Consider the following 24,384-nt stretch of genomic DNA (forward strand, 5'->3'; position numbering starts at 1 on the left):
CCCCCACAAGGTCTGAGGGACAGTGGACCGGCCCCCTGCTGAAGAAGTTTACTGACCCCTGGATGATAGTGTGGATGTGCAAAACAGAGCTTGTGGAGATAACACACCACACATTTAAAGGCTCCCCACCTGAAAAGAATACCAGGAACTGTACAGTGGTACCTCGGGTTACATACGCTTCAGGTTACAGACTCTGCTAACCCAGAAATAGTACCTCGGGTTAAGAACTTTGCTTCAGGATGAGAACAGAAATCACGCAGTGGCGGTGCGGCAGCAGCAGGAGGCCCCATTGGCTAAAGTGGTACCTCAGGTTAAGAACAGTTTCAGGTTAAGAATGGACCTCCAGAACGAATTAAGTACTTAACCCGAGGTACCACTGTACTAGGGACGCAGGTGGCGCTGTGGGTAAAACCTCAGTGCCTAGGACTTGCCAATCGTATGGTCGGCGGTTTGAATCCCCACGGCGGGGTGAGCTCCCGTCTTTCGGTCCCAGCTCCTGCCCACCTAGCAGTTCGAAAGCACCCCTAAGTGCAAGTAGACAAATAGGTACCGCTTTATAGCGGGAAGGTAAACGGCGTTTCCGTGTGCTGCGCTGTTGCTGGCTCGCCAGAGCAGCTTCGTCACGCTGGCCACGTGACCTGGAAGTGTCTTCGGACAGCGCTGGCCCCCGGCCTCTTAAGTGAGATGGGCGCACAACCCTATAGTCGGACACGACTGGCCCGTACGGGCAGGGGTACCTTTACCTTTACCTTACCACTGTACAGTGGTGCCCCGCAAGACGAATGCCTTGCAATACAAAAAACTCGCTAGACGAAAGTTTTTTCCGTTCGCGATTTGCCTCGCAAGACGAATTTCCCCTATGGGCTTGCTTCGCAAGATGAAAACGTCTCACGACTTTTTTTCTTTGACTAAAAACAAAGACATGTTTTGTTTATAAAGTTAATTTATTTTCCCTTAAATTTTTGAACTGCTCTTTACAGTATGTGTGACTTCAAAGAGCAGTTAATAAACTGTTGTTGTACCAAATTTGGCTTTGTTTGGACTTTTTTTGACCATAGGAACGCATTAATTGATTTTCAATGCATTCCTATGGGATTTCGTGCTTCGCAAGACGAAAAATTTGCTAGACGACAAAAATTGCGGAACGAATTAATTTCGTCTTGCGGGGCACCACTGTACTTGGTTAAGGGTGCTGGGAATTATAGCTCTGCATGGAGCAAACTACAGTTACCAGGATTCTTTTGGGGCTGTGCAAAAGGTGCCTTTAGATGTTTGTTGTATATGCAGCCTGAGAGAGCTACTAGGAAGGCTTGGGCTGTCAGGGAGGAGCCGGCTGCCAACCACATTTCTTTCCCATGAGTCTTGCTTTCCGCACGCTCCTTCCCCCACCCAGGAGCCCGCCCCCCCCCAGCCAAAAGGAAGACATTCAGGACACAGGAAATCCAAGCAGCAGGCAGACATGTCTTTTTGTTTTTTAATCCTCCCCACCCACCTCCACACACAGACATCACACACACTTTCCTAGAAATCATTCCCCCCCCTCCAGAGTAATGAACGCAAATAAGTTAATAATTAAGACGACAGGATCAGGTCAGACACAGGCTGTAGCTGGAGGGAAGGGAGGTAATAAATATGAAGAGAGAAAAGAGAATGAGGGAAGGGAGATTCCAGAAGGAAACTTACACCTAGCAATCCCCCCCTCCCCCGAAAAAGTATGTTCCAAAAGAACTCTACGGATCTCTCAGACGCTTATCCCAGGCTCCTCAATTAATATATCAGTCGTGATGGACTTCAGATTCAATGGATCTCCCACTCCAATCGGCAGCTGAAAGGGAAAGTGGGGCGCATGCAAAGCGGCAGATTCGGCACCTGCATCGAGGCTGCGTGCGTCTGGTATCCACAAAGCAGCGGTGAGGCCTGGCAGGTGTGGTTGGTGCCTATGTGTGTACAGACAACGCACCCTAAAACATTCCCTAGGATCCACCTGCCGTGCACACGCAGGGAATCTTTGGCAAATGCGCCGAGATGGAACAGGTTCCCCGAGGGTAGGCAGTCGAAAAGCCCTGATCTCGCAGACTGCGCTGAGGGAAGGACTCTGGAGTCTGCTGTGCGCCGCAAGGGTGCAATGGCAGCATTGGTGTGTGTGTGAGAGAGGCAGCCAAAGGCAGGTTGTAGTGACTCTAAAGCAGCACCCACAAGACCCCAGTGCCCTGACACATGTGGTAGGTATGAGGTTTTGACCACTAAGAGGCCCCATCATGGCCCCTCCAGTCCACAAGGTCTGCCTAGCTGCATCTCAATAATGCTTAAAGTTTGCTTCTCCACTGTAGAAGTGCAGCAACAACGTCTCTCCCGTCCAGCCAATGGCCACGTTTACGACGATGAACCTTGTTGACAGGGACTTCAAGGGGGCACAAGCAGAGCCAGACAAGGCAGCCTGGGGCCTGCCAATCAGCCAGGACCACACACCTTTCTTCTTGTCCAATGGGAACCATGCACATTTCCCTTGGCCAAAGGGCGGCCATCTTGGGCCTAGCGGTCCCATTGCTCCATCTCCATCTCTTCAGTAGCCAAAGTGACAAAGGTAGATTACCAGTCGCCTGTCTCCCTACGTCCGACCGGTACGAGTGAGCAGGGTGCAGACGCACGCGGTGTCGATGCGGATCCAGCGCCAGGTCACGATCTTGTCAGAATCCATGGTGAGGGCCCTCACATACGACTGCTTGGCCTTGCACTCGGAGATCCAGTGTCGGCGGTCCACACCCCGGCAGCCACTCGCCGTGCCCCCAGCCGGGTTACACTTGGTCTCGAAGAAATATTGCTTCAGCGGGCCGGTCAGCGTCTGGACCTCAGAAAGCACCGTCACGGTTTTGGCGCGGATGTCGACGGCTGTCCGCTTGTTGGTCACCCAGACGTTGACGCTGTCGCACACCGACATTTCTCCCCGGCGGAGGGATCCGTCCAACGACCGCTTGGACCTGAGAGTCCGGTTTGCGGCCTGCGCCGGCTGGGCGCTGGAGTCCTCCGTGAGGAAAAGCAAGGGCGGCTCTGCCGGTTCGCTGTTGGAAAGAGTGACACGCGGAGAAAAGAGGTCCCAGTCCCTCAGGGGGGTCTCGGCCCAGAGGACATCGGTGGCGTTGGACTGGGTACTGGCGCTGGGAAGGGGGGCAGCACGGATGACGCAGAGCAGTGGCGTGACCATGGCATGGAACAGAACAAGCATCACTCTCTGCGCGGCGGGGACCTGGGAAGACAGGGAGAGAAATGAGTCTCCAGAAATGCTGCACGCCTGCCGACAAAGGGCTCGAGAAAATGAGACAGATCTATGGATCCCCGTCATTATTTTCACTATTTTAAATAGATAATTTTATTATTTATTATTTTTTTCTCATGTTCTCTTTCTTTTGATTTCTCCTTTCCTTCTCTTTTCTTCCTTCTGACTTTGTTCTCTTCTAGACTAAGTAGCTGTTTTATCTCAGTAGTATATTATAAAAAAGATACTTTGTAATGCGTATATATTTTTGTATATCTTTGAATAAGTATCTTTTCTTTCTTTCTTTTTTTAAAAAAGATCAGTTTATTACCTATTGCAAGGCACTTAGAGAGATCTTAATACAGTTGTACCTCAGGTTACAGACGCTTCAGGTTACGTTTTTTTGGGTTACGGATGCGCCGAAACCTGGAAGTACTGGAATGGGTTATTTCCGGGTTTTGAAATCACACTTTGCGCATGCGCGGAAGCACCGAATCGCAACGTGCGTGTGCGCAGACACGGCGCTGCGGGTTGCAAACGCTGCGGGTTGCGAACGTGCCTCCCGCATGGATCACATAAATAACCCAAGCGTCCACTGTACAATCAAGCGGTATAACGATTGTGTTACACAAAAAATAAATAATAAACCTCTTTAAAAATATTGCCGCATCAACAGGTAAAAATGACATTAGCAGAGTGAATCAGTACAAATATAAACACTGGCAGCGAAAATGGCAAATTAAAAATACCGGCAGAATTTGCCTTTGGGTTAGCTCAAAGCAGGGTCAGAAGTATTTTGAAACCACAAAGCAACAATTGGACAGGGCACAGAGCTATTTGATGGGGTTTATGGTACGGCTGCCATATTTCAAACAGTTGCTAAGCTTCTTTTGGCAAAGTTGTTGACCTACTGAATTCAATAGAATAACAGAAAATCATAGAGCTAGATGAGAACCTCAAGGGCTGGGGCGATGCAGGAATTTCAATGTGTGGTCCCCCATCCAATTTGAAACCATAGCAGACCCTGCTTAACTTTGCAAATGTACTTGCAGTGTTATTCCTGCATCACAACAGGACTTCCTTCTGGGCAGACATGGTTAGAAACTGCGCTGCCGGAAGCCTATTTGGGCAGCGAGAGACATATACTGTACTTTTCCATGTATAACCCACCCCCATGTTTAAGACGCCCCCTATTTTTGGGGACTCAAAATTAAGAAAATGAGGGGATGTTGCCAGGAGTTGTTGAGCTATGGGGGGGGGGAGAGGATTGCCCAATTTTTGAGCTTTTTTTGGGGGTGGTGGCATAAAGTTGTTAAGCCTTTTTTCAGAGATTGCCGAAAATCGCTCACCATCTGCCTGACGCTGAAAGCCACAAATTGCCCGCCCTATTGCCACAGCGGCAACCAATCAACCCCAGCCTTTGCCGCAACACGCCCAATAGCTGCTGACGATCTCTGGCTTGCAGCAGGAACCAATCCCACGTCCTACCCTATGCACTATCCATGTATAAAAGGTAAAGGGACCCCTGACCGTTGGTCCAGCCGTGGCCAACTCTGGGGTTGCGGCGCTCATCTCGCTTTATTGGCCGAGGGAGCCGGTGTACAGGGAGTCATGTGGCCAGCATGACTAAGCCGCTTCTGGTGAACCAGAGCAGCGCACGGAAACGCCGTTTACCTTCCCGCCAGAGTGGTATCTATTTATCTACTTGCACTTTGACATGCTTTCGAACTGCTAGGGTGGCAGGAGCAGGGACCGAGCAACAGGAGCTCACCCCGTCGCAGGGATTTGAACCACCAACCTTCTGATCAGCAAGTCCTAGGCTCTGTGGTTTAACCCACAGCACCACCTGCGTCCCTTATCCATGTATAAGGCGACCCCAATTTTTGGATGTAACTTTTTAAGAAAAAAACCTCGTCTTATACATGGAAAAGTACGGTAAATTCAATTGATGGTGATGGGAGTAGATGGGGTGACGGGACAGTTACCTGTGGGTTCAATGCTTTCTTCAATCACAGCCAAGCAGATTCCAGGTTTTAATCATGACCTTCCAGGCTGGCGTCCTGCTGTGTTGCTCCCTGATGTAAGCCACTCTGGGAAGGAAGGGGTCCTTTTGTTTCTGCAGCAGGAGCTGCTTTCTGCTGCCCTGTCCCTTGATGGGTGCTGGTGCTTCCTCGCAGCTCACGTGCCCAGAAGTCTAGGCTCCTTGGGACGTCTGCAGATCTCACGCTGCATCTTTGCTTCTCCACGGGATGAGCAAGAAGAAGGGACCTTTCTCACGGAAGCAAGTGTTTCGTCTCTGTCTCAGAGGATAGGAAGATGCTCTGGGGTGTCATTCACTTGAGGGCTTGATGCTACTCACAGCATCTGGCAGAGGAGACAAAAAAACAAACTCTTCAATGGACAAGATCAGAGTAGGCAACCTAAGGCCCACGGGCCACAAACAGCCCACGGGGGTTGTTTAACCGGTCTACAAGCTGCCCCCAAACTGAGCTGCCTGCTCAGCGAGTCCCCGTGCGCTGTGCTAAACTGGCGCAGCACGGTGCAGGGACTCGCTTCTGCGGCACCAGAAATTGTGTCTATGGAGACGCAAAAGCTGGAAATCGCGGGTGGGCATGCTCACACACATGTGCAATCTGGCCCACGAAGGGATCTCTGCTTGAGTGAACTGGCCCAGGCAAGGTTAACCTTGCCGACCCCTGGACAAGATTGAGGAGTCCTAGGTTTCCTTGCAAAAATCCTCAGGGGGTTTAGTACCTTCACCTTTGCATAAAATCCCCTCTGTGACATATTCCAACCTTCCGTTGTTTCAGTTGGCTGTGTACACACCATAAACACAAACTCAGGACGATACATGCTAAGAGGAAGGCATGTTTGGCAAATCCTCACCGTGATCAACTCCTGCCCGGAAATCTATGTCCCCACTGTGGAAGGACGTGTGGATCCAGAATTGGCCTCCACAGTCACTTATGGACTCATTGTTAAAACCATATTCATGGAAGACAATCTAATTTGACTACAAGTGATTGCCAAAGAAGAAGAGGGAGGCATACCATACATTTAACATGCTTTACTCCCCCCCCCCCGAATCCTGCGAACTGTTAGTTTAGTTCCACAGGGACGCAGGTGGCACTGTGGGTTAAACCACAGAGCCTAGGACTTGCCAATCAGAAGGTTGGCAGTTCGAATCCCCACAACGGGGTGAGCTCCCGTTGCTCTGTCCCTGCTCCTGCCAACCTAGCAGTTTGAAAGCACATCAAAGTGCAAGTAGATAAATAGGTACCGCTCCGGCAGGAAGGTAAACGGCATTTCCGTGCGCTGCTCTGGTTCGCCAGAAGCGGCTTAGTCATGCTGGCCACATGACCCGGAAGCTGTATGCCGGCTCCCTCAGCCAATAAAGCGAGATGAGTCGGCCACAACTAACCTAATGGTCAGGGGTCCCTTTACCTTTAAAAGTGATGAAAGCTCCTAAATTATTGGCTTGTGAGAGCCATGCGGTCTGAAGTGGAGCAAGCAGTTCAGACCTCACACGTTGATTATTTAGTCCCTCCCAAGGTGAGCTAAGCCTGGCAGGACAGCTTACTCTATGGCAGAGCTTTCCAAACTGTGCGTCACGACACATTAGTGCTCTGGCTGCAGTGTGCAGGTGTGTCATGCAAACGCTCCCTGCGCTCCTCCCGGGGCTGGAAAGCGGTTAGTTTAACCTCCAGTTTGCTAGTGTCACGAAATGATGCATATCTAAAAAATGTGTCACCAGCATGAAAATTCTGGAAAACTCTGCTCTATGGTCTTAACCCTTTCATGCAACAAATAGAATTAAGCATGTTTGAGGCTGGTTATTCCTAGTTTCCTCAGGGAGGGTATGGCTGGCTGACAGGAATACTGAACAGCAGAACTACTAGGAAGTAAGGATACACTGCAACAGGTGCTCAGTGTTTCCAGAGAACCTTGCGATGTCTCTTGCCTTTTTACCGAATCCAGAAGGTTCTGGATCTCTGTCCCATGGCTAAAGCTCACTCGATCTTTCTCCTCCCCAAGAACTCAGGATGGAGACATGGTTCTACATAACACCTGCTCTGGATCCCACCCAGTTTGCAAAGAACATAAGAATGCAAGTGCCCTTCCCAGCTCTTGTTCCTAATCCATCAGCAGCCAACATGGTGCCATGCAGATGTTCTGGACTACAGCTGCCAATCATCCTGTATAATTGGCCATGCTGCCTGAAGCCAAAACATCTGGAGTGCAGCACGTTGGCTACCTCTGCTGTAATCCACATGATAACATCAAGAACAATTTTATTTTTTAATGTTCCAAGGGCGCTGGAAGACACCCAAGAGATCATGCAGGACACAACCCTCATTTATGACGATTTAATTAATTTATATACCACTTATAATTGCCAAAGTGGCTACTCAGCAGTTTACAAGTATAAAACCAATTACGAAAAGAACATAAACGTGCGTAATTGAAAGACACAATAAAACAATCCTCCCAAAACATTAAAATAAACATCTGCAATTAAAATGTGTGAGGAAACCAGTCCATTAAAGCAGTTAAAACAGGAGGTTCGGGTTAGGAGATCAGGGAAATGCTTGTTTAAACAGGTCTGTTGTCAAGAGCTGGCAGGTTGCCAATATCGATGGGGGTCTCTTGTATTTCGGCAGGGAGAGCAACTCACAACGCTGGTGCCACGAGTGATATATCCTGCCTCTGTGCTACCACAAGCTGATAATCGCCAGACCGTTGCAAAACTATCTGGGTTACGTTTGTTGATCATAATCCCCCTACCAGACAATGGAATGGAGCACCACAATATGCCATACAGTAGAAGGTAAAGAAGGGACACGGGTGGCGCTGTGGTCTAAACCACTGAGCCTCTTGGGCTTGCCAATCAGAAGGTTGGCGGTTCAAATCCCTGTGACGGGGTGAGCTCCCGTTGCTCTGTCCCAGCTCCTACCAACCTAACAGTTCGAAAGCACACTAGTGCAAGTAGATAAATAGGTACCACTCTGGCGGGAAAGTAAACGGCGTTTCCGTGCGCTCTGGCACTTGTCACGGTCCTCCGTCAGCCAGTAGCGTTTACCTTTATACTGAGGAAGCAGTGCTCTAGAAACTCAGATATATAAGCTAGGTGCTAAGTGGCTCCTTAAACCAGGGTTACAGTCACCAAAACGGAAGGTCTGGTTGCCATTTTGGGGAAAGATGGCTCTAAAGTCTTATGGACTGACTGATTGATTCTCAGTGAAACATCTGGCTAGTTCAGATGACGACCTTGAGCTAGGTTAAGAGCTCTGAGAACTTCAAAGAAGAAAAGTCGCTTGATCCAGGAACAGCCCACATATATATTTGGCTATTATTAATGGCGACTGCTCCTGCTCAGGCTGCACAGAAAAAGCATTTTGGTTCCTGAAATTCATTCTGATCATGCAGATAAAATATAACGGATAGAATTCTACAGGATGTGGTGTCAGTGGGTCCTGCACCTCCAGATGGTAGACGTGTCAGGCACCATCCTGGCACCCAGCCATCTTCACTTGGTCCCAGGTTGTCGATAGGTAAAGGTAAAGGGACCCCTGACCATTAGGTCCAGTCATGGCCGACTCTGGGGTTGCGGCGCTCATCTCGCTTTATTGGCCGAGGGAGCCGGCGTACAGCTTCCCGGTCATATGGCCAGCATGACTAAGCCGCTTCTGGCGAACCAGAGCAGCGCACGGAAACGCCGTTTACCTTCCCGCCGGAGGGGTACCTATTTATCTACTTGCACTCTTGACGTGCTTTCGAACTGCTAGGTTGGCAGGAGCAGGGATCGAGCAACGGGAGCTCACCCCGTCATGGGAATTTGAACTGCTGACCTTCTGATTGGCAAGTCCAAGGCTCTGTGGTTTAACCCACAGCGCCACCCGCGTCCCTCAAGTTGTCGATAGCCAGGTGCAAAATGCGCCTGGCGTCTGGCTAATTCCAAACACTGGGTAGAAGCTACACCAAAATGTTGCTCTGTATGCTTGCTCTCAAACAGGAGTGTCATCCTTCAAGGTCTGAGCAAATGAACCATACATACTCTCCTTAGGATACTGCTAGAAAGGGCAAGATATGTCTCTGAATTCCTCTTATCGTAGTGACCATGCCTCTGACCTACAGGCTGCAGCTCCCAGGCCCTCTTACTAAAGTAACTTTCCTTTCCTCCATCATTCTGCCCGGACACTGAGGTCCAGCGCCGAGGGCCTTCTGGCGGTTCCCTCGCTGCGAGAAGCCAAGTTACAGGGAACCAGGCAGAGGGCCTTCTTGGTAGTGGTGCCCGCCCTGTGGAATGCCCTCCCACCAGATGTCAAAGAGAACAACAACTACCAAACTTTTAGAAGACATCTGAAGGCAGCCCTGTTTAATCACTTTTATGTTTAATAGATTATTGTATTTTAGTGTTTTGTTGGAAGCCGCCCAGAGTGGCTGGGGAAACCCAGCCAGATGGGCGGGGTATAAATAATAAATTATTATTATTATTATTATTATTATTATTATTACAGATGGGTAGCCGTGTTGGTCTGCCATAGTCAAAATAAAAAAAATCCTTCCTGTAGCACCTTAAAGACCAATTAAGTTAGTTCTTGGTATAAGCTTTCGTGTGCATGCACACTTCTTCAGATACACTTAGTTGGTCTTTAAGGTGCTACAGGAAGGAATTTTTTTTATTTTATTATTATTATTATTATTATTATTATTATTATTATTATTAAACCCTAGGGGAAAGTGTTTCCTTTTGCTTCCTTTATTTTTATGGTGTTCCAAATTTGTTTCTGTACTTCTTCAGACTGGAGGGTTCTCGCACCTTGCTTCTTAGTGGCCCTGTTTTGGGAACAACACCAAGGACTGGGGAAAGGACTCTGGAAGCCAGTGTTCTCTGGCTTAGAGCAGGGCGAGCCTTGGGCTCATGGATTCCCTGGCAGGGGAGTGGTGCCTAGTGGCTAAGCAGACAACAACTGGTAAATCCAATTCCAGGGTCCCCTTCAAAAAGCATGTCTCTTGAACTGAAATTCAAGAGAACTGAAATTCATTTCCACCTCCTGGAATTAAAATGCTGTGATGCTGAGCTGGCCCTGAAGTCTAAGCTCATGCCACAAGCAACCCACTTCCTCCCAAAGACTGGCTCAGTGGTAGAGCCTCTGCTTTGCATGCAGAAGGTTGCAGGTTCGATCCCAGGCGTCTCTGGTGTAAGGATGTGAGAGAAAAAAGTAAAGGGAAACGTAAAGGACCCCTGGACGGTTAAGTCCAGTCAAAGGCGACTATGGGGTTGCAGCGCTCATCTCGCTTTCAGGCCGAGGGAGCCAACGTTTGTCCACAGATGGTTTTCCGGGTCATGTGGCCAGCATGACTAAAGCGCTTCTGGCGCAAAGGAACACCGTGATGAAAGCCAGAGTGCCTGGAAACGCCAATTACCTTCCCGCCGCAGTGGTACCTATTTATCTACTTGCACTGGCGTGCTTTCAAATTGCTAGGTTGGCAGGAGCTGGGACTGAGCAATGGGAGCTCACCCTGTCGAGGGGATTCGAACTGCTGACCTTCTGATCAACAAGTCCAAGAGGCTCAGTGGTTTAGACCAAGGGAACCGCTGTCTGGAACCCCTGGAGAACTGCAGCCAGACCAATGGTCTGATTCTGTCTTAAGCCACTTCCCGGGTGGAGATAGAGGCTTACGAAACACCTTTTTAACTCAAACGCTCGCCGCCGCCTCATCCCACCCCAGGGGCAGCTGGGAAACATCAGGTGACGCCTGCGAATCCTGCAGCTGCTGCCGGGAGCCAGGGGAATGGGATCCAGATGTAGCAACATCTGGGGAGGACAGCCACGTGGGGGATGGGGTTGGGAGGGTAGCTAATCCCTCTCGCCTTTGAAACTGACACTGATGGAGCTCTAACTCCCCACCCCCACCCGCTCTCCCTTTCTTCCCCCCCCACCCCCTGCCATCCTTCAGCAGCCAATCTTGGCTGAGCTGAATCTATATCCCTTTACCTTCCTCACCCCTGCCATTCATCCTGGAGGGGACACAGGAGAATGGGGTGGAGTGGGGGGATAGGGACTAGGAGGCGACTGGGGAATAACCCGTCTCTTTGCCTGTGAAGGACTGGGAGAGATTGCATGGAAGGGGGTGACGGGGATCAGGCTGTGTGAGACACAAACAAGACATACTGCACTGGCATCCCCTGAACTCCCACATCCAGAGAAAGGCATGGGCAGACTAAGGGGAGCCAGAAAGGAATTGGGACGGAGTTAGGGCCCCGTAAAGTGGCAATTTGTCCATTAGGACAGATGGGACAATGATGACCCACAATATCAGCCAGCACCCAACTGACTGGCCTCCTTACATCCTGTCCAGGGGCGGCACCAGCTGCCACCTTCTTCCTCCTCAGCCTTAGTGTTGCCATTATAGAGCTCAGCCTGGATAGCTCAGTTGGTTAGAGCACAGTGTTGATAGTGCCAAGCTTGCAGGTTCGATCCCTGTAGGGGAGATCTGCCATATTCCTGCGTTGCAGAGGGTTGAACTAGATTGTGGGTAGGCAAACTAAGGCCCGAGGCTGGATCCGGCCCAATCGCCTTCTAAATCTGGCCTGTGGACGGTCCGGGAATCAGTAGAATGTGTCCTTTTATTTAAAATGCATCTCTGGGTTATTTGTGGGGCATAGGAATTCGTCCATTTCCCCCCCAAAAAATATAGTATGGCCTCCCACAAGGTCTGAGGGACAGTGGACCGGCCCCCTGCTGAAAAAGTTTGCTGACCCCTGAACTAGATGATCCTCAGGGTCCCTGCCAACTCTACAATACTATGATCTATAAACTCAGCAAGGAGGGAGAGGGTGGGGGCAAATCTGTGATGGGCTGGCTTGACTCTGGTGCCACTCTGGTCCTCCATCTTTTGCACACACACCCCGATCACAAAGGGCTATGGAAACGGGTACAGAGGAGAGCAACCAAAATGATCAAATGTGTGGAAACCAAGCCTTAAGCTTGAGGGAGATGGATATGTTTAGCCTAGAAAAGAGGAGACTGAGAGGAGGAGACATGATAAGTAAAGGTAAAGGGACCCCTGCCCATTAGGTTCAGTCATGGCTGACTCTGGGGTTGCGGTGCTCATCTCGCTTTATTGGCTGAGGGAGCCGGCGTACAGTTTCCGGGTCATGTGGCCAGCATGACTAAGCCACTTCTGGCGAACCAGAGCAGCGCACGGAAAAGCCGTTTACCTTCCCCCCGGAGCGGTACCTATTTATCTAATTGCACTTTGACGCGCTTTCGAACTGCTAGGTTGGCAGGAGCAGGGACTGAGCAACGGGAGCTCACCCCGTCGCGGGGATTCGAACCTCCGACCTTCTGGTTGACAAGTCCTAGGCTCTGTAGTTTAACCCACAGCGCCACCTGCGATCTTCAAATACCTTAAGAGCTGCCGCGCGGAAGATGGAGTGAGCTTGTTTTCTGCTGCTCCAGAGTGCAGGACCCCAACCTATGGCTTCAAGTCATGGAGATCAAGATCAGGAAGAACTTTCTGGTGCTAAGAGCTGTTCTGACAGTGGAACCTCCCTTGGGATGCTGTGGACTCTCCTCCCTTGGAGGTTTCTAAGCAGAGGTTGGACGGCCATCTGTCATGGATGCCTTAGCTGAGATCCCTGCATTGCAGGGGCTGGACTAGATGACCCTCGGGTCCCTTCCAACCCTATAATTCTACGATTATAGAACTCCTGCTTTCCCTACCAAGGGGAAGGAAGGAAAGAAGGGGCTACAAGCTCAAGGGTCTCCAGGAACAAAGTGGAATCCAAACAGGTTAGGGCAGAGGGATGGGAGATCGAGCCCCCTTGGAGTGGGGGAGAACGGTGTTGTTTCATGGCTGGGCAGCCCGGGGAAAGGACTCTGGCAGCCAGTGTTCTCTGGCTTAGAGCAGGGCGAGGCTTGGGCTCCTGGCTTCCCTGGCAAGGGAGTGGTGCCTAGTGGCTAAGCAAACAACTCTGAAGAGAGTTAAGCCCGGCCCTTGGGCTATTGGCAGAAGCATCTATCTGTTCTCCCAGTGCCCAGTGCCCGTGACCTCTCCCCCTCCCGCGCGGAAGAGGGGGTGGCGGGTTGTGGGTGCTGCTGCTGTGCGAAGCTGCAGGCAGTCAGCGCAAGGGAACCAGCCCCTGCTCCGAGGAGGTATGCGTAGCTTAGCACCGGGCAGGCTGCGACCTGCCACCGAGCAGCGCGAGCACCGAGCAGCAAGCAGGAAGCTGCGGCTTTGTGGAGGATGCCCAGAGTTCTGGCCCGCAGCTCCCGCAGAGGGGGCTCCCAGTCTCCCATTCATTATTTCCTCTCCCTCGGTGGGGCGTCTCGGCCTTCTTTTGCCAACACCCAAAGGCAGCAGCAGATCAGCTTCTGTAGCAAGGCAGCCCCAAGCTCTCTGTACAAGACAATCCAGTTCCCGCAGCTTGGATTTCCGTGGCAATTGCTAGGTTTTTGGTTTGTTTGCACAATGCCTTTCCCCTTTCTATTTCTAAAATCGAAGCTTCGTCCCCACCTCTGTCACACATGCATGTAGGCTTGCGGAGAAAGAGGAAAGGGGGTGAACAATGAGAAGCAGGTTGTATAGGACCTGCAAGTACCGTATTTTTCACTCTATAAGACGCACCAGACCATAAGATGCACCTAGTTTTTGGAGGAGGAAAGCAAGAAAAAAAATATTCTGAATCTCAGAAGCCAGAACAGCAAGAGGGATCGCTGCGCTGTGAAAGCAGCAATCCCTCTTGCTGTTCTGGCTTCTGGGATAGCTGCGCAGCCTGCATTTGCTCCATAAGACGCACTCACATTTCCCCTTACTTTTCAGGAGGGAAAAAGTGAGTCTTATAGAGCAAAAAATACGGTTGTACTCCAGGGGGAGACAAGAAGCAGCATGCAAAGTGCTGAAGCCCTCCTGTATGACTACTGCCCACAACCCAAGCCCTGACTCTGCCCCCCGTGCATGAGGAGTAGAAACTTGCATTTGCTAAAGTGAAAGCCAGGATTCTGAGGCCTGTGTGGATCCTTGGCACAGGCACCCTAAGACCTGGTGAAATGCAGACTGCCCAGATTTCGACGTTGTTTAAATTAACCCTTTTAACCCAGGAGGACCAGAATTCTCCCCATCCCCACAAACCTCCGCTCCGAAGCCACCTTTCCGCCCCATCTCCCCTCCAGGAGATTTTACAGCCTTGCCTAGTTGGCAGCTCTGAGCCATATAGCGCCCGGGAGTGCGAAAACATCGCAGCACCTGCCCCCATTCCTCTCTCCTACTGAAGGCGTTAGCAACACTTGGATGCCTCGCCCTGTCAATCAAGCAGCTCTGAATTCACCCTGAAGTGAAAGCAGATGCCTTGGTGCGATTGCTGCCCCAGGAAACCAAGTCTTGAAGCTGGAGGGAACCGGCGTACTTCAGAACCTGAGGGTGCTCTTGGGACAAAAGGCCGCGGAGAGGAAGGCCTCTCAGCCTTTGGATCGCGTGACTAAAGAATCTCCCAGAGACTTGGGCTAAGAGGAGATCCGATTTGTTCCAGAGAACCCAGGCGTCCTGACATCTTTTTGACCCTCGCAAAGAATTCAGATAGCTTCTACCTACTAAGCCAGTGACTGTGGAGAACCATTTTCCCTCTGGAGGGTTGCTTTTGTGTGTGTATGTGTGTGTGTGTAGCAGGTAAGCGACTGCTAGGTGAAGCCCAGGCTGGTGACGGGTGGAGCCACAGCTGATGATGAGCACAGACAAAAGTGTTCTGGATTAACTAATCCACAATAAAAACAGCTCAGCTACTCTTCTGGAAAGCCAGTGAAAGTAATTCCTTTCTTCACTTTGATCTGCAACACACACAAACATAGATATATGGCAGAAACCTACTAATCCGTTGTCAGGCAGCTGGGGTGGAGAGCTTCTTTTCCCCAAGCCATACAACTAGGGTTTTGTGTGTGTGTGGTTGTTGCTTTTTATTGTCTTGTTTTATCACATAAAGTACTGCCTCTTCCAAATGTTCCCAAAGGAGGGAACAGGAAGGAAGGAATTCGGAGAGAAGAATGGAGGCTGCAGGTTGCCTGCCTGGGCTTTAAGGAGGGCTTTTCCCTCCAGCTGGAACTCGCTGGAACTCAGTGTTGGCACAACAAGGGAGGCATTCATGATGAGTTCGGTCACCTCTTTTTCTAGAAAAATAGAGCTGGCTTTAAGCTATGAGGTTGGGCACCCAGGAACCTAAGCCACTAGGCTGGGTAATTCACAGGTGCCAACTCTTAGAAGCTGAGCTCCCTTCAGCCCCCCCAATATTTAAGGGGCAAGCCCCCCCAAGTTGATGGGCATTGCCATTCAAATGCTGTGTGCACCCCACGTCTTGTGATCGATTATGTGGGGCTCCCAATATTTTATTCAAGTTGGCATCCCCGCTACTGTGATCACTCAGAGCAAATTAACCCACAAGCCATTGGGGCTGTGTAGACTTTAATGGGGAAGCGGGTGGCACTGTGGTCTAAACCACAGAGCCTAAGGCTTGCTGATCTGAAGGTTGGCGGTTCGAATCCCCACGACGGGGTGAGCTCCCGTTGCTCGGTCCCTGCTCCTGCCAACCTAGCAATTTGAAAGCATGTTAAAGTGCAAGTAGATAAATAGGTACCACTCCGGCAGGAAGGTAAACAGCATTTCCGTGCGCTGCTCTGGTTTGCCAGAAGCGGCTTTGTCATGCTGGCCCAGAAGCTGTACGCCAGCTCCCTCGGCCAGTAAAGCGAGATGAGCACCGTAACCCCAGAGTCGTCCGCGACTGGATCTAACGGTCAGGGGTCCCTTTACCTAGACTTTTAACAGCTGAAAGCACAACTCGATTGCTTGCTTCCCCCTCCATTTTTATCAAAGCTGCTTTGATGGGAAAACACATCAAAAGGCAGTATTTCATAAGAAACTGCAGTACAGAAACTGGACAGATACAGAGCGTGGCTAACACCACGTGTACTATTAGGATTGCCACATTTCCCCAGACATTTCAGCATTTTCCACCCGGACACCGTTTCCGACTGCCATATTCCGGCTATGTCCAGGAAATTCCAGAAGTATTGGCAGCTCTGTGTACTACGCTTCCCAAACCAGTGGTGGGAGGGCACTGGATGCCGGGTAAACAGGACTGCGTACACAGCCTGGTTCTCAGCTGATGTATCAGGATCCAGTCTTCCATCCCAGCTTGACCTAAACTAGATTGCAACAGCAGCATTGTCCCCTAACAAAGATATGGTAAAACAAGAACAATAACAAGAAGAATGTATGTTTGGGCTAAATGTGGTGCTGGGGCCTGACATACTGAAGACTAGGCCTTAGTCAGAAAAAAATCATACCGAGTCATAGTACTCAGTTCCCACACTGTTGGGACCTACTCCTGGGGACCCCTTTGAGGATAAGGTAATTTTCAGACTATTATTATTATTATTATTATTATTATTATTATTATTATTATTATTATTATTAATTGAATTTATATACTGCCCTATACCCGGGGGTCTCAGGGAGGTTCACAAAATAAAATCAAGATATAAAACCACAAGATACATAATAAAAATAAAAAACAACCCAATAGCACCCCCCAAAAAAACACACCACACATTTTAAAAGTGCATGGGATGCAAATCAGATCAACCAAATGTCTGGTTAAAAAGGAACGTTTTTGCCTGGCGCCTAAAGGTGTATGATGAAGGTGCCAGGTGAACTTCCCTGGAGAGAGCAATCCATGTGTTTATTCCCTATGAGCATCTATTTTCTCAGGCAACTCGCTGATTCTACCGGCTATTACGATATACAAGAAAACGAGCCTACAAAGCTACAAGTCCTCCTGTGCATCTCTGCATGGGAGAGATGTGCAAACTCTTGTACGACATCTGCTCTAACTCCTGTCCTATTCACAAAAGCTTAGGTCTTGCCTGTGTAACTCTGGGAAACAGGATGGAGGGTAGAGGAAACTTTAGGCTCGAAGGCACAAGATGCAGCCACTTTGCTGAAGCTCAGCAGGGCCAGGCCAGGTCAGTACCTGGATGGGAGACTGCCTGAGAATGCCTGGGATGGAAGAGTAAGGCAAAATAACCAAGCCGGCACCTGTAATTCTTGCCTCTGGTCCAAGACTAAATCTTAGTTAAATGGAATAAGAAACCACTACCTTGCTGAAGCTAAGCAGGTCTGGGTCTGGTCTGTGCCGGGATGGGAGACAGCCCGGGACCTACATGCATGTCTTGGGATCTGTGACGGGAGAATTGTTAGAAAATAACCAAACAGTGCAATGATATCTGGAGATTGAGGAGCTGACTGGTATGTTCTTCATCATTTCTCTTGCCCACCTTGCTCAGGAGCAGCAGTCAAACAGTATTTGATTGCACCAGGAGCCCGCCTCATCCCAGGTAAGCCCTGGACGGAGATTGCTGAGATCCGAACACGCTGGCCTTTAACCCCTCTCCCAAGGCTAGCAATCTGGGTGGTTCCTTCCTAGTGGGATTTCTGCTTTTCAAAGGTCAATATTCTAATCCACCTTTCCTGGGTTCTGCGACTCTGGGAGAAAAGGGGCGAGTTTGTATGTGTTTATGTAAGGGGGTGACCCTGGCTTCCCTGTGCGTTGCATCACCCACTTTTCCAGGGAACCCAGGCGTCCTGCTTTCCATCACCAGCAGGTAATCCAAACCAGGCGGGTGAAGGGGCGAACATGCAAGGGATATTTCCGCCTTTCCGTTCGTTCGTCTTCTCTCCAGCTGGTTTCCATCTAGCCCAACTCGTAGGCAAATATGTGAGCGTGTGTGTGTGTGTGTGTGTGTGTGTGTAAGGTGGCATATTTCCCTTGACCATGAACTTGTCCTCCCCTCCCCCTTTACCTGGGTGGGATGGACGGGCAGCAAAGTGGGGGCCAAAAAGCCCTGAAGGGCTTCAGAGGTGCCCGGACTCCTGGGTTCTTTCTGAGGGGAGTGAGGTCTAATGTTGGGTGGGTTGTGTGCGAGAGAGAAGGGGAGAGTTAAGGAAATTCTGGATGCCTGGGTCCTCTGGAGTAACAGTCCATTTAGCTAGCATGCTGGAATCCAGGACGCCTGGGTCCTAGGCAGAAAGGTGCGTGCGTGTTGTGCTGGGAGGGGGGGGCTGGAATCTCGGGCGCCTGGGTTCTTTGGGAGGGATTGGGATCTTGCAGCTGGATTCCCCCATCTTAGGAAGCTGGCTTCCTTACGAGTAACCAAGGCTAGCTCTCTCTTGCCCATTTGCCTCCTTACCTTTACGGCGCCCTCGCTGCGCCCTGGGCCATCGTCCTCCTGCCCCTTGGCATCGGGGGTGAGGGGGGCACCCCTCCTCCTCCTCTCCCAGCCAGACGGGCGCCTTCAGGTTTCCACACGCCCAAGGGGAGCCGCTGACCGTCGGGATTCCATTCCCCGCTTTGCTGTTCAAGCGAGCGCAAAGGCTGCTGGAGACGACTTGGAGATTGGAAGGGGGGGTGGAGAGAGGGAGAGGGAGGCTCCCCCGCTCCCCAAATGGGGGGAGAAGGGGACGGGACGGCGCGGAGAGCAGGGAAAGACCCAGGTGGAGGAGGACCGGAGGAACTGGTTTGGAGGTGCCGGAGAAGGAAGGAAGGAAGGAAAGAATGAAAGAAAGAAAGAAAAGTGAAGATCGGCAGAAGGAGGGAGCGGGGTGTTGGAATCTAGACGGAGGGGAGACCGTCGAGGCTGCGCTGCGCTCTTCTTCCCGCTTCTGGAGGCTTCCCTCCTCCCTGCAGCTTGCCCGGTCTTGCCCTCCCCGACGCCCGCCTCTCCCGCCGCGCCGCGCTCGCTCGCTCTCCGAAAGGGCCCGCCAGGCGCCCGTCGAGGCGCAGACGTGACCTGGCCCCGCGCATGCCCGCCTTCTGAGACGCCGTCTTTCACCGCGGACTAGTCTCCCGCCCAGAGGGTTTCCTCGAACTCCCGGCGCCAGGGCGGGGGGGGGGGAGGAAGTCCGAGAAGAGAGACCCCCCCACCCCCCTCGGGGACCCCGTCGAGGCATCTAAGCTAATGTCCTCCTTCATCTTTCGTCGCCACGTCGGGGCTCGGCTTTCCGAGAGAGAGCCCGTGAAATCTACAAGAGGAGGAGGGCGAAGGAAGGAGAGAGACAAAAAACCCAGCCTGGGAGAGCGCCGTCGGTTAGAGCGCCATGGTGCTGAAAAGGCCAAGGTTGCAGGTTCGATCCCCCACGTGGGACCGCTGCAGGTTAAGTTGGGTCCTTTCCAACGCTACAATTCTGTGGTCCAGAAGACGAGCTGAGCCTCGACGACCAGAAAGGGCATTTCCCACAGTGACACCCAAACCCCAGTTTGGGAATGCCAGCACGGTGTTGATAGCAGTTAAGCTTTCGGATTTGGAGCCTGAGGACCGAGGTTCGAATCCCTGCTCAGCCATGGGTTTGGGCCGGCCGCTTGCTCTCATCCTGACTTACCTCACAGGGTTGTTGTGAGGACGATATGGGGAGGAGGAGAACGACGTAGGCCGCCTCGAGCTCCTTTTGGGGGTGCAAATGTAAATGAATACAGTGAAGCCTGTCATGCTGGTCATTTGCGCCCCCCCCCCCCGGGACTGCTGTGGGCAGGATTCCTGCATCGCAGGGGATTGGACTACATGACCCTCGGGGTCCCTTCCAACTCTACAATTCTATCAATCAATAATTCCGTGGCTTTGAATATAATGTGCAACCTAGGTAGCGGCTGCTTTCTCGCAACCGAATCTAAGAAAGGAAGGATAAGGAATACGAACTGGTTTATGATGGTGTGGGCTTTTGTGGGCCAGAATTGACTTCATCAGATGTGTGGAGCAATATGTACTCAGTTAGGAAACAGAGTTTGTGCCCATGTGCCCCTGAAATGTACAGGGCACAATCGGTGCCAGTTCTGTGTAAAGCTTACATGTTCTGTGCGTACCTTGTATGCATTCAGGCTTCGCATTAGAACTGACGCAGCCTGTGCCTTGTGCATTTCAGGGCCATTTGACCTCCACAGTTGACAGTGTTTGCCTCTGTACCCAAATGTGCGCAGCACATAGCTAGGGACACACTTTATGCTAGGGCTGCGTAACCTGTGGCTTTCCAGGTTTTGCCGGATGGCAGCTGCCATCATCTCCGATCATAGGCCATGCTGGCTGGATCTGGGAGTTTGCGGGAGTTTGGCCACAAGTTCCCGCACCCTCATGCTTAATGCATCTGAGGCAGAATGGCCGGCCCTACCGTTGGGGTGAGACAGCCGCCTCAGGCAGCTAGCTGATTTTGGGTGCCTATGAAAGGGCGGCAAATAGTTATTTACAGTGCTATCCTAGGCAGAAACAAGTGTCGCTGAGTTCAATTAGACTTACTTCCAGATGAGTGTGTATAGGTTTGCAGCCTGAATTTATTATTGTTGCATTTGTACTCCCAGGGAGAGGCGTGGTTTCCTGCCACAGGGGGTCAACATAACTTGGCCACCCAGGGGTATTATGCAATATTGCTAGGGGACAGTGCAGCGGGGAGGGCAAAATTGGGCAGAGAGATTGCCGCCCTGCCAAGTACAGCAAAATGTCTCTGATCAGTCCTGTTAGAAGGGGCTGTGGTTCTTGAAATTTTATGTCCTGTTCTAGCGCTCTCCATTCCTCATTTTTCCAATCTGAAATTCAGTTCTTTACATTTTGCAGCAGTTACCCCTCCCCAAAAGTTTTCATGCCACTCTCTTTTCATAAACACATTTTCGTATGCCATCTTCATTCCATATATTCATTTCCACGCACACTTTCCTCTCCAGCATATTCATTTTTGTGAACTTTGGCTGGTTGGAGAACTGCCTCACAAATTGCAGACGAGTGCAGAATTTTGAAGGATGGTGGTGTTTCGGTCTTCAAATTATTTCAGAAAGTGTGAATTGGATCGATTTGGCATCAAATACAGACAGAATCGAATTTGTCCTCCATTCCTTTGTAGGGAGTGAGGCTGCAATCCTAAACCCACAGACCTTGGAAGCAAATCCCACTGGATTCAATAGGTACTTCTTCGTAGGCATGACTAGGATTGTGCAGCATACTTACGTCATCAGATAATAAAGATAACAATATATGAGCGTACCAGAGCAATTCTAAGCATATTTTAATCAGAAGCTTTGCTGTGTTCAATGAGGTTTTACTCCTGCAATAAGGGTGTTTAGGCTTGTAGCCTATATAGAATAGAATCATAGAATCATAGAGTTGGAAGAGACCACAAGGGCCATCAAGTCCAACCCCCTGCCAAGCAGGAAACACCATCAGAGCACTCCTGACATATGGTTGTCAAGCCTCTGCTTAAAGACCTCCAAAGTAGGAGACTCCACCACACTCCTTGGCAGCAAATTCCACTGTCGAACAGCTCTTACTGTCAGGAAGTTCTTCCTAATGTTTAGGTGGAATCTTCTTTCTTGTAGTTTGGATCCATTGCTCCGTGTCCGCTTCTCTGGAGCAGCAGAAAACAACCTTTCTCCCTCCTCTATGTGACATCCTTTTATATATTTGAACATGGCTATCATATCACCCCTTAACCTCCTCTTCTCCAGGAGTCTCCTCTTCTATTAGTCTTAAGTGCCAGAAGACTGTGCGTTTGATGTAACAGCTCAAACATGGCTACCCCTCTGGAATTTGAGACCTAAAGAAGTTTCTCAGCTTCTGTAATGTGAATGTAAAATTTACACAAGCTGCCATGTGCATTTGATTTGAACATTGGCTTTCTTTTCTCACTTCCATTATAAACATTCAAGGTAGTGAAAAAGCAGTCACACAGAAGGGATGGGAACTGGGGACAGCCGCCTCGCCGCAAATCAGGCGACGGCAAAGTGATTTTTCAAGTGATCATCCCAGGGCTGGCCCTATCATTGGACAGAGTGAGGCTGTTGTCTCAGGCAGCTGATTTGGAGTATCACAGAAAAGGTATCATTAACGTATTCCTTTTTTTTCCGTAAAGGGCATTTAATTTGTTCTGATTGTCCCTGGTGGGACTTTGTTCTACCTTAGGCAGCCAAAATCTCTGGATCGTTCGTAAAATATGTCACACTTTTAATCTTCCTCATCACGCTTTGCTCACATTTTAACCAATGTGCTATCCTGCCTGGGTCGTAACTGCATGATTTATGCCCTTGCTGTGGAACCATCTGCAAAGAGCCATCTTCAATCATTATAGCCTGATACAAGAAATCAACCCACTGACTTGCAATTGTTGACACCTGCATCTTCACCTCCTCCCACCCGCAGCATTGGAATTCATTCATTCACAGTAATGCCCTACCTTTTCTCCCAAGAGTTCAAGTTTCTACTCCTCCCCCTGCCACATTTTATTCTCACAACAGCCCCGTGCAGTAGACTTGACAGATAATTATTGACCCGGTTATTTTCATGTCTGAGTGGGTTTCCCCTGCCCTAACCACCATACCACACTGTCTCTCAACTTAAAACCACCCTCCTCTTTGATTTATAACTTCTTGGAAGTCACCCAGAGCTGCCACTCTCATTTCTAGCTCTGCTAGTCACCTAGCAAAATTGTGATAGAGGCACAATTTGATAACAGGACTTTTTGGCGCTTCCAAATGACCTGTTTATTGAGCATTCATCCTGATTCATTTGCAGGGAGAGTAGATGATGTTTTGCGTCGCTGTTACCTGCGTTGAACCCTAGGTGGAGTGTTCCGGAAGGCCTGCAGATGCCATCTTGGTAGCCAAGGTAACCCCAAAACTAATTGGCAGCTGCTGCAGGAATGAACTCATCTACGTCTGTATTCATTTGCTTTGATATGTGCTAATTGGCGTGCTTTGATGCTTTGCTTATCTGTGCACCTTGGGGTGCTACGCTTTTGGCCCAGAGAAGGGAGCTATCTGTAAACTTTGTATAGTTGCCTCATGGGTGAAGTGGACTGATGAGAAGTTCTGGCCAAGCTGGCATAAGACGCTTTTTGTATATGTAATTACAGTAATATGCATTTTCATACGCTCCAAGTGTCCATATTTTCCAGGGACAGTCCCGGATTTACACAGACTGTCCTGGTTTCTGATATTATCCCGGAATGTCCCGGTTTTCCTTAGGACAGAGGTGCCCAATTTCCCCCCCCCAAAAGAGCCAGATTTGATGAAGTGAACATGAGTGAGGACCCACCAAAGATCTTGACCTTTTTTTTAGGATTGAAGTTGTTGAGCTGCTACGGGGGCCAGATTAAACCAACCGGCAGGCCGGATAATAATAATAATAATAATAATAATAATAATAATAATAAATTTTATTTATATCCCGCCCTCCCCAGCCGAAGCCGGGCTCAGGGTGGCTAACAACAATAAAACAGTATAAAAGTATAGCATAAACAACACTCTAAAATCATTCATTATAAAATTAATTGACAACCATATGTCAGGAGTGCTCTGATGGTGTTTCCTGCTTGGCAGGGGGTTGGACTCGATGGCCCTTGTGGTCTATTCCAACTCTATGATTCTATGATTCTATGATAATTAATAAGGCCCCCAAAAGGGACTTTGGAAATGCCTGCGTTAGGGCATCCTTATTTTCACCTGAAAAATTATTTTGGAGGATATAGAGTTATACTTCTGAGCCAAGGAGATGAGTAACTGTACAGCCTTTAGAAGACATCTGAAGGCAGCTCTGTATAGGGAAGTTTTTAAATGTTTAATATATGTTTTTTTTTTAATATGTTGGCAGCCACTCAGAATGGCTGGGGCAACCCAGTCAGATGGCCGGGGTATTATTATTTTATTAGTATTATTCATATGCAACAGGACATCCCTAGGGGGGCGCGGGTGGCACTGTGGGTTAAACCACAGAGTCTAGGACTTGCCGATCAGAAGGTCGGTGGTTCGAATCCCCGCGACGGGGTGAGCTCCTGTTGCTCGGTCCCTGCTCCTGCCAACCTAGCAGTTCGAAAGCACGTCAAAGTGCAAGTAGATGAATAGGTACTGCTCTGGCGGAAAGGTAAACGGCGTTTCCGTGTGCTGCTCTGGTTCACCAGAAGCGGCTTAGTCCTGCTGGCCACATGACCCAGAAGCTGTACGCCGGCTCCCTCGGCCAATAAAGGAAGATGAGTGCCGCAACCCCAGAGTCGGTCACGACTGGACCTAATGGTCAGGGGTCCCTTTACCCTTTACCTAGGACATCTCT

The 24,384-nt window shown here is 50.0% G+C and overlaps 2 protein-coding genes across 3 annotated transcripts in view; one reads left to right on the forward strand and one right to left on the reverse strand.

Annotated features, from left to right (window-relative positions):
* Positions 1-24,384, forward strand: part of SNRNP70 (small nuclear ribonucleoprotein U1 subunit 70) — a 116,507-nt gene that overhangs the window by 13,296 nt on the left and 78,827 nt on the right. The gene's annotated exons all lie outside the window — the stretch shown is intronic.
* Positions 1,501-24,384, reverse strand: part of NTF4 (neurotrophin 4) — a 43,806-nt gene continuing 20,922 nt past the window's right edge. The window contains exons 1-3 of one of the 2 annotated variants that reach the window (XM_082194546.1): positions 18,496-19,806; positions 5,239-5,617; positions 1,501-3,244 (exon numbers count right to left, since the gene is read on the reverse strand). In XM_082194546.1, coding sequence (XP_082050672.1) covers positions 2,609-3,223 — 615 coding nt within the window. In that variant the 5' untranslated portion in view covers positions 3,224-3,244; positions 5,239-5,617; positions 18,496-19,806 and the 3' untranslated portion in view covers positions 1,501-2,608. Of the gene's footprint in view, positions 3,245-5,238; positions 5,618-18,495; positions 19,807-24,384 lie in introns of those variants that run through there. The other variant, XM_082194547.1, reaches the window with a different exon arrangement.

Source organism: Podarcis vaucheri, assembly GCF_965113315.1.
Source record: "Podarcis vaucheri genome assembly, chromosome: 13".
NCBI lineage: Eukaryota > Metazoa > Chordata > Lepidosauria > Squamata > Lacertidae > Podarcis > Podarcis vaucheri.